Source organism: Entelurus aequoreus, linkage group LG01 (assembly GCF_033978785.1).
Source record: "Entelurus aequoreus isolate RoL-2023_Sb linkage group LG01, RoL_Eaeq_v1.1, whole genome shotgun sequence".
Taxonomy (NCBI): domain Eukaryota; kingdom Metazoa; phylum Chordata; class Actinopteri; order Syngnathiformes; family Syngnathidae; genus Entelurus; species Entelurus aequoreus.
The window spans coordinates 65,105,459-65,116,765 of NC_084731.1; the positions used below are offsets into that span (position 1 = coordinate 65,105,459).

General features: G+C 39.9%; 1 protein-coding gene across 1 annotated transcript in view; it reads right to left on the bottom strand.

The window, feature by feature from the left end:
* Positions 1–10,405, bottom strand: part of LOC133636011 (keratin, type II cytoskeletal 8-like) — a 19,536-nt gene extending 9,131 nt beyond the window's left edge. The window contains exon 1 of the mRNA XM_062029638.1: positions 9,953–10,405. Coding sequence (XP_061885622.1) covers positions 9,953–10,405 — 453 coding nt within the window. The remainder of the gene's footprint in view (positions 1–9,952) is intronic.
* Between the last annotated feature and the right edge of the window lie 902 nt (positions 10,406–11,307).

An 11,307-nucleotide genomic window follows, 5' to 3' on the forward strand; every position in this document is an offset into this window, starting at 1 on the left:
ATCCTGCTAGCAGTTTTCTGGAAATCACTTTTAACAAGTAATGAATTATTTATTTTTTTAAATTTATTTATTTATTTAATTATTTTATTTGTATTTTATTTGTTTTATTTTTTTATTTTTTTATTTTTTTATTTATTTTATTTTGTAATGAATTATAGTTACTTGTTACTTTACCAAAAAAAGTAAATTAATTACTAGCAGAATTACTCTTTCATTGCTAGGGAAAGTAATTTATACCTTACTTAAAAAAAAGCTTCAAATATCTTACGTTTGTGTCTCAATTGTTTGTGCTTTTAAAAGGCGGGGCCTGTTTTTTGTTAGCTTTAACAGTTAGCAGCGGCAGTGTATCGGCTCTGACGCCAGCTCTTTGGAATCTTTTCACCGGATTGTTTTACCTCTGGTTAATAAAGAGACTCAATGGCTGTCATGTCTTCTTGTCAACAAACGGGGTATTGTTTGGACGGCAAGTAATTAAACAAAGGCTCCTAATTGGTCTGCTGATGTATGCAATAACATAGTGTGTCATTTATCTACCTGTTATTTTGTATAAATTATGGGGGACAAACTGTAAAAAATGGATTACTAATCTACTTGTTCATTTACTGTTAATATCTGCTTATTTTATGTTTTAACATGTTCTATCTACACTTCTGTTAAAATGTAATAATCACTTATTCTTCTCTTCTTTGATACTTTACATTAGTTTTGGATGATACATCAAATTTGGGTATCGATCCGATACCAAGTAGTTACAGGATCATGCATTGGTCACATTCAAAGTCCTCATTAGTCTAGGGATGTATTTACTGACTTTATAAACATGATATGAATTTAAAAAAAGGAAAAAAGATTTTGTGACAATACTTGGTATCATTACAGTGGATGTCAGGTGTAGATTCACCCATGGCATTTGTTTACATTCAGGGGTGCTAGCTTGCTGTTAGCAGTGAGAAATTGTATCCTCCTACGGTGTGTAGTGAAGCATGTTTAGCTATTCCTCGCCCTGCAGTGATAATGTTACTTGTAAGAAACGTATTTTTTTGTCGCCATTGAGGTGAAGATTAGTGATTTAGAAGTAGCTAAAACACTGTGGATGGATGTTAGCCGCTAGCTAGCTAGCCATGTCTTAAAGCACCTCTTCCTGATGGTGTTTCAGTGTTTTTTGAGGGTGTTTCAGTGTGATTTGTATTTTTTTTTTTTATTGGATTTATTTATTTATTTTTTAGTCATAAAAAAATACAATCATGTGTGCTTACGGACTGTATCCCTGCAGACTGTATTGATCTATATTGATATATAATGTAGGAACCAGAAATATTAATAACAGAAAGAAACAACCCTTTTGTGCGAATGAGTGTGAATGAGTGTAAATGGGGGAGGGAGGTTTTTTGGGTTTGTGCACTAATTGTAAGTGCATCTTGTTATCTTGTTTTTTATGTTGATTTAATTAATTAATTTATTTATTTTTTAAATTCTTGTGCGGCCCGGTACCAATCGATCCACGGACCGGTACCGGGCCACGGCCCGGTGGTTGGGGACCACTGCTGTACAACCCTACATTGCACACAGGAAAACACCAAAAACTGTGTGATGTGACAGGTGGTGACAGTACTCTGAGACAAGAGCTAAAGTGATGCATGCTGGGGTTTGAATTAATATCCCACAATTGCCAGAACGACTTTTTACCATCAGTATCGGCTGCTGAGTTTCATTTTTCAATGTTTTCTGCTGGTGGTGTGCCTCCGCATTTTGTCAATGAGAAAAAATGTGCCTTGGCTCGAAAAAAAGGTTGAAAAACGTTGAATTAGATTACCAGTGAAAGTTATGATATAGTGGTGTTATTTGGAAGTCTGGTATGGACACTGATGAATGCACTGAATGGAATGTGTGTGTAGAGGGGCGGGGCCATGGAGAATGCATGAAGAACACAAGAATAGGTTCACTGTGTGGAATGCATGATTGACTGAAAGAAAAATGAATGCTTCTCCTCTGACACTCATGTCACATGGATTATTTCATAGTCCATTGTGAAGACATGAATAACGACTGTACTCATGTCCCATTGATTATTGCACAGTCCATTGTGAAGACATGGTAAATGGGTTATACTTGTATAGCGCTTTTCTACTTTCAAGGTATTCAAAGCGCTTTGACACTATTTCCACATTCACCCATTTACACACACACATTCACACACTAATGGCGGGAGCTGCCATGCAAGGCGCTAACCACGAACCATCAGGAGCAAGGGTGAAGTGTCTTGCTCAAGGACACAACGGACGTGACTAGGTTGGTAGAAGCTGGGGATCTAACCAGGAACCCTCAGGTTGCTGGCACGGCCACTCTCCCAACAGCGCCACGCCGTCCCCTAACACATGAATAACAACTGTACTCATGTCCCATTGATTATTGTACAGTCCATTGTGAAGACATGAATAACAACTGTACTTATGTCACATTGATTATTTCATAATCCATTGTGAAGACATGAATAACAACTGTACTCATGTCACATGGATTATTGCACAGTTCATTGTGAAGACATGAATAACAACTGTACTCATGTCACATGGATTATTGCACAGTCCATTGTGAAGACATGAACACAACTGTACTCATGTCCCATGGATTATTGCACAGTCCATTGTGAAGACATGAATAACAACTGTACTCATGTCACATGGATTATTGCACAGTCCATTGTGAAGACATGAACACAACTGTACTCATGTCCCATGGATTATTGCACAGTCCATTGTGAAGACATGAATAACAACTGTACTCATGTCCCATGGATTATTGCACAGTCCATTGTGAAGACATGAATAACAACTGTACTCATGTCACATGGATTATTGCACAGTCCATTGTGAAGACATGAACACAACTGTACTCATGTCCCATGGATTATTGCACAGTCCATTGTGAAGACATGAATAACAACTGTACTCATGTCGCATTGATTATTTCATAGTCCATTGTGAAGACATGAACACACAACTGTACTTATGTCACATTGATTATTGCACAGTCCATTGTGAAGACATGAACACAACTGTACTCATGTCCCATGGATTATTGCACAGTCCATTGTGAAGACATGAATAACAACTGTACTCATGTCACATGGATTATTGCACAGTCCATTGTGAAGACATGAACACAACTGTACTCATGTCCCATGGATTATTGCACAGTCCATTGTGAAGACATGAATAACAACTGTACTCATGTCGCATTGATTATTTCATAGTCCATTGTGAAGACATGAACACACAACTGTACTTATGTCACATTGATTATTGCACAGTCCATTGTGAAGACATGAACACAACTGTACTCATGTCACATTGATTATTGCACAGTCCATTGTGAAAACATGAATAACAACTGTACTCATGTCACATGGATTATTGCACAGTCCATTGTGAAGACATGAATAACAACTGTACTCATGTCACATGGATTATTGCAAAATCCATTGTGAAGACATGAATAACAACTGTACTCATGTCACATGGATTATTGCACAGTCCATTGTGAAGACATGAATAACAACTGTACTCATGTCACATGGATTATTGCAAAATCCATTGTGAAGACATGAACACAACTGTACTCATGTCCCATGGATTATTGCACAGTCCATTGTGAAGACATGAATAACAACTGTACTCATGTCGCATTGATTATTTCATAGTCCATTGTGAAGACATGAACACACAACTGTACTTATGTCACATTGATTATTGCACAGTCCATTGTGAAGACATGAACACAACTGTACTCATGTCACATTGATTATTGCACAGTCCATTGTGAAAACATGAATCCCACCTTCTACCTTCCTAGTTACGTCCGTTGTGTCCTTGGGCAAGACACTTCACCCTTTGCCTCTGATGGCTGCTGGTTAGCGCCTTGCATGGCAGCTCCCGCCATCAGTGTGTGAATGTGTGTGTGAATGGGTGAATGTGGAAATAGTGTCAAAGCGCTTTGAGTACCTTGAAGGTAGAAAAGCGCTATACAAGTACAACCCATTTAACCCATTTAACTGTACTCATGTCACATGGATTATTGCACAGTCCATTGTGAAGACATGAATAACAACTGTACTCATGTCACATGGATTATTGCACAGTCCATTGTGAAGACATGAATAACAACTGTACTCATGTCACATTGATTATTGCACAGTCCATTGTGAAGACATGAACACACAACTGTGTGACAATCCCCTGGGCGGGGTCAAACACAACAAGGGTGCATGGGTGTGTAGTTTTTACGACGGTATGTGACTTTTTGTCTAGTTTTTTGACACTAGTGGGCCACAGGTTAACTTCCTTGCCCACATTTCTTAGCGGGGCCTCCTCAAACAAGAACAGCCATGCGTGGCAGATAACCTGCAGATAACAGCTGATCAATTACAGGCAGCGTTGGTGTCTGTCTGCAGGCTGACATCGAACCTTATCATCATGGCAGCTCAATAGTCTGTTCAGAATTTAATCAATCAATAACGGAGCAGCATCTCCTCATCTGTGTCTCACTAGTGCAACAACAACGCCCAAAATGTGTCCCGTGAAAAACCGTCGGAGCGGAACTCTCTAACAACTAAAGCTCCTTGGGTGAATAATGGAAACTCACTACACCGGTATGTTTTAGTGCTTTCATGGCGAGTTTACTGACATATATAAGTAAGAACTTTACACTACTTTATATTAGAAATGGCAACAGCGGAGGATGAATGTCCCATAACAAGAAGACAGAGAAAAAGAAGGAGCTTATCCACTACGGTGTCGGCACGGACTACAATGTTGGAAGCGAGGAATTTTTCAGGACTGATGCAGATCCCAAATACACATCAGCAGGTACCAGAAGGTAAGAACAATTGCTTTTGCATAATATTGCGAAACAAAACGCCAGATAATATGTCTAACCTTATACACACACCATAATAATACTCCTATGTTGAAGCACAGTACGTCTGACTATGGTAGCCGTAATGCTCCGACAATCCATCAAGCGGTGCGGCTTCATAATTTTCCAAAGTCGTACCAAAATATTTTGACAGATTTTTGAGCGCCGTGTGTAATGTTCTATATTCTCGATGGAACATATAAAATGTTGTTGTTGTTTACCTGAGTCATATTGCAGTCTGCACGCATCTCTTATGTGTGACTGCCATCTACTGGCCACACCATGTACCAAATAAAATTGCTTCGAGGTCGGTAAGCAAAACCAAAATGATGCCGTACATTTGGCGCACCGGGTTATTAGGCGCACTGTTGATTTTTGAGGGGGGAAAAAAAGGATTTTAAGTGTGCCTTATAGTCCGAAAAATACAGTATATGTTTGGACTGATGACAGCATTGAAGCCCAATTCTTCTTGTATCAGCTTTTCCAAGATGTCCCAGGTTCCAAACCAAAGGCCGCGAGCTGAGCCAGGACAGGTGGTGCACTTTCAAACGCACTTCTGACTCCAACTTAAGTATCTCAAAAAATAGATGTATTTGCAAAAAGGTCTTCTTTCCACGGTGAACAAAATTGAGTTGAACTGCATACAAAGCTATAAACAGAAAACTAAGGCTCGAGTGTTACGTTAGAAGTGGTCAAAAACTGTTTTCACCGCCAGTCTCTCAACCTGACAATTGTCCAATCAGTTCCACCTGTGCACCTATATGCTCTCACACAGGTGCTGAAAATGACACACAATGTCAATGACGCTTTATAATTCAATAAATTAACTTGCAATATATCAAAACATATTTTCATGGCAATTACCAAAAAATATTTAACTTAATAATATATGCAGTACTAGAAAAGTATAAATAACACAACAATGGGTACCACAACCATAATGAGCAAAATGAAAATGCAGTAGCGCAGTAGGCCCAAGTATTCATCAGGCACCACCACAATGACCAACACCAAAGTGCAGTAGCGCAGTAGGCCAAAGCCATCTTTCAACCATAATAATATATACAGGACTAGAGAAATATAAATAACACAAAAATGGGTACCACACTTCTGTTTTGTATCTGGACTATGTTGCCATGGATTGTTGAAATGAGTTCACGTTCATGCGCAATCATTCCTTAAATCTAATGGCCCCAACTTATGAGACTGATTTATTATCAGATTTTACGAAATCTGTTTTAATTACCGGAAAATAAGCCACTATTTTTTTTCCTAGGCTTTGAACCCCATGGCTTGTAAAATCGGTGCGGTAATTTACAGATTTAGCAAATATTTTTCATAAAACACATGCAAATACACTCAAATGGTGCGTTATTGTTTGTGCTATGGCGCCATCTTTCGGTGAATGCCTTCAAGTGTTTCCTGCCGTTTAAAGCTTTGAACCGTAAGTAGAAGTGCCATTCTGTCTTTTCGTCGTCAATAGCATATAGATTCTCCATTCATCAATCCAAGCAACGTTTGCAAGATTTACAATGTAACTAAAACAATTCAGATTTACTAAACTGTCCCATGTGTGATGTCTGTAGGGGTGTTTTCATGCATATTTGTACGTGCATTGTGATATAATCAAGCTAGTGTCATTAGCATTAGTTAATATGTTAACACGTTTACGAGTGTGTGTGTTAGTATTATTAACTTACAATGGCATTATTTTTGTATTGTTTCAGTTTTCACAAATTCCTTTAGCTGACGATGACTTCTGTTTTGTTTGATCAGCCGTTTTATTGCCGTTTTACAGACACCATTTGGAAAGAATTAAGGTATAAATATAAACATTTACAAAATATTTCTGTGTAAATATCTCATTTCACAACATATATATATCTGCGGCTTATAGTCCAGTGCGGCTAATATATGGAAATAAGTAATTCATACTCAAATTATAGGGTGCGGTTTATAAATCGGTGCGCTCTATAGTCTGGGAAGTACGGCGTTCATTGAGAAGTTAGCACTTTTGTTTCGTATGGAGCACAAAATTCCTCTGTTTCTGTGTGTAGCATCACATTATACAAATGGACCTACGATAAAACAGCAGTATTTTCTAGCATTTGCAAAGTTAGGGGTGCTCCAAACAATCGATTCACTTCCAAATCACAATTTTCAATTATTCTGATTGCAAATTGATTCATATTTTTCAAAAATCTTTTATAAAATATATTTTTTAAATAAAATAAAATATATTGTTGTATACATGTTTTCAAAATTACATACACACTGGACAAGTTGCCACCTATTTTTCAAAAATATATTTTTCAAAAATATGTTTTTCAAAAATATATTTTTTTAAAGTATATTTTTCAAAAATATATTTTTTTAAAGTATATTTTTCAAAAATATATTTTAGAAAAATACATTTTGTGACCTGTTTTAAAAGGTTTTATCATAATTTGTAAACCATATCTTAATATGGGGACGGCGTTGCTCAGTTAGTAAAGCAGCCGTGCCAGCAACCTGAGGGTTCCCCAGCTTCTGCCATCCTCGCCACGTCCGTTCAATCAATCAAGCAATCAAAGAGCAAGAGACTTCACCCTTGCTCCTGATGGGTCATGGTCAGTGCCTTGTGAATGTGTGTGTGAATGAGTGAATGTGGAAATAGTGTCAAAGCGCTTTGGAGTACCTTGAAGGTAGAAAAGCACTCTACAAGTATAACCCATTCACCATATGGGTTTGAGGTTGAGAATTGAGAATCAAATCGTCACCCCAAGAAATAGATTTTGAATGAAATAATTCCCATTCCTATAAAAAAAAAAAAGTCTACTTTGTACATTTTACTTCACCCCCACGGCATGATGGACAGCGGAGCGGCACCCCCTGGTGGTTGCAGCTTTGGCCCGGATGCAAGTCTCGGGTTTTGTGTGTCGTAATTTGCGCTCAAATGTGCTTATGCTGCTTGAGGTTTTTTTCTGGTCCCAAACTGAGCTCCTATGTGGCGGGAGCTCAGTTTGGGACCAGAAAAAAACCTCAAGCAGCATAAGCCCATTTGAGCGCAAATTACGACACACAAAACCCGAGACTTGCATCCGGGCCAAAGCTGCAACACATAGGAGCTCAGTTTGGGAGCTTCTCTTTGCTCCCCCTTCCGCCATGTTTACCTTTCCTTCCTACCCCTTTAAAGGGCACCGCTAGGTTGTTACCCATCAGACTTCCTGTTCTGTCTACTCTTGTTCATGGACGGTTGCGGCTCTGTGTAAACGGCACCGAAAGGGTTGCAACAAGTCAGACGTACACGGTCCTCTAGTCCAGTGGTCCCCAACCACCGGGCCGCAGCCCGGTACCGGTCCGTGGACCGATTGGTGCCGGGCCGCGGCCGCGGCCGCACAAGAAGTTAAAAATAAATAAATAAATAAAAATTGTTTTTTTTTTAAAAATTAAATCAACATAAAAAACACAATATATACATTATATATCAATACAAATCAATACAATCTGCAGGGATACAGTGATACAGTCCGTAAGCACACATGATTGTATTTCTTTATGACAAAAAAAAAAAAAATAAAAATAAAAATTTTTTTACCACCCCCGGTTCGTGGGACAAATTTTCAAGCATTGACCGGTCCGCAAGTACAAAAAGGTTGGGGACCACTGCTCTAGTCCATGGCTAATTGGTTTCCTGTCCTGGCAAGTTGATAATACTGTCATACGGGCAACATCCCACCTTTGTTGTGGTGTGGCTACTAAGTCTAAAGGTGGACTTCATCCCCCAATCTGTGCCAGAGCCTCTTATACGGACCAACAGTGAGGCAACTTTGGTGTAAAAATATCTCACTTTGCTGGGTACTAGTGTTGTCCCTATACCAATATTTTGGTACCTTTACCAAAATTTCAGTACATTTCTAAATAAAGGGGACTACTAAAAATGTAATTATTGTCTTTATTTTAACAAAAAATCTTAGAGTACATTAAACATGGTTATTATTGCAATTTAGTCCTTAAATAAAATAGTGAACATACTAGACAACTTGTCTTTTAGTAGTAAGTAAACAAACAAAGACTCCTAATTAGTCTGCTGACGTATGCAGTAACATATTGTGTCATTCATCTACCTATTATTTTGTCTACATTATGAGGGACAAACTGTAAAAATTGATTATCAACCTACTTGTTCATTTACTGTTAATATCTGCTTATTTTGTCTTTTAACATGTTCTATCTACACTTCTGTTAAAATGTAATAATCACTTATTCTTCTCTTCTTTGATACTTTACATTAGTTTTGGATGATACCACACATTTAGGTATCAATCTGATACCAAGTAGTTACAGGATCATACATTAGTCATAATTAAAGTCCTCATGTGTCCAGGGACGTATTCCCTGGCTTTATAAACATAGTATAATTTTTTTTAAACAAAAGAAGATTTTGTGATGCTAAAAATGATCGATGTAATCATAGTAGCATCGACTAGCTACGCTCCTGTACTTGGTATCATTACAGTGGATGTCAGGAGATCCACCAATGCCGTTTGTTTACATTGTGACACTGGTGAGCTACGGTGTGTAGTAAAGCATGTTTAGCTATTCCTCGTCCTGCAGTGATAATGATACTTGGAGGCCAGGATTAGTGATTTAGAAGTAGCTAAAACACTGCCGACTGTGAATGGATGTTAGCTGCTAGCTAGCTAGCCATGTCTTAAAGCACCTCTTTCTGAGGGTGTTTCAGTGTTATAACTTCACCTTTATCTTTACTTTTTACACCAAAATGCGTCCATTCTCCCTTTTCTGTCTACACACTGTGTCTGCTTGTAAGTACTCTGTGTGTCCGCGCTGCCGAACATGCTTCTCTGCTCATAAAACCAGCAATGTCACGACGTGACGACGACAGGAGGGGGTGGTAGACCGGTTCTTTTTAGAGGCAGTATAATACCGAATATGATTCATTAGTATACCGTACAACCCTACTGACTACCACATAAAAGACACAGATAGGAGAATAATGTAGATGTAAAAAAAGAGGCTTTAACAGTAACTGACTGACCTTGTCAATGAAAGAAGCAAAACGGTTGTTGAGGGTCTTGATCTGCTCCTTCTCCTGGATGCGGACCGCCTGGATGGTGGGGTCAAAGTCCAGGTTCAAGGGAGCCAGCAGGCTCTTGTTCACAGTCACTGTCGTGATGGGAGCCACCACCTCCTGGGCCATGCCACACCCCATGCCTCCACCAAAGCCCACAAAGCCAAACTCTAACCCCCCGGCCCTTTGGGCTGACCCCCCGGCGACATACCCACCGGCTACCTTGAACCCCCCTGCGCCGACCGCGGCGCCGCTGCTGCCTATCCCGCCGTAAGAGCTGCGGACGGCGCAGCTCTGCCGGGCGCCGCCCACACCTCGGCCGCCGTAGCCGGAGAAGGAACGGCTACTGAAGCCCTGGCCTGGGCCCCTGGATGAGGACACGGTGGATAAGGTGGTGGTCTTCAAAGCTCGGACAGACATGGTGGCAGCGAGGAGCAGGTTCTGAGACTCAACTGAGGGTTGTGGAGTCCGGCAGATAGACCATCCCCGGGTGTTTGCTGCTATTTATCTGAACATGGGAGGGTCCTTTCTTGTCCGTGATTGGTCGCTGTCCTCAACACAAGGGGGTATGGCATGTGGTTTAGGGATGGGTGGTGGTGTCAGTTGCACATTTACAGCATATCAAGAATTAATCAAGATTTTCTCTGCGGACTACCAAATGACACCTGGCTACGGCTAAACAAACAAACATATGTGTATACTCTTAACTTCATTATTGGCAGGTCCCCCTCGACAACCCAAACAGGGACAAGAGGTAAAAAAAATGGATGGCTGGATGTGATGGCTGATGAGTGTATTTGAATTCAAGTTAAAGTTAAAGTACCAATGATAGTCACACACACACACTAGGTGTGGCGAAATTATTCTCTGCATTTGACCCTTGATCACCCCCTGGGAGGTGAGGGGAGCAGTGAGCAGCAGCGGTGGCTGCGCCCGGGAATAATTTTTGATGATTTAACCCCCAATTCCAACCCTTGATGCTGAGTGCCATGCAGGGAGGTAACGGCTCCCATTTTTATAGTCTTTGGTATGACTCTGTCGGGGTTTGAACTCACGACCTACCCATCTCAGGGCGGACACTCTAACCACTAGTAACACTGAGCAGGTTATTGCGGGTAATTGCACAACTGGGAGTGGTCCAGTTTCTGTACAAATTCATGCACCTTGACGATATTTCAATGAAAAACTGAAAAACTGGGTGTAATATGCAATTATTTTTTATTTTTTATAGGGTTGCAAATGAGCCTGTGGTTAGAAGTCTTCTGTACTTTGACATGGCTTTACCTATGTTTCATTGTACTGTCCCTTGTCAAATAAATACA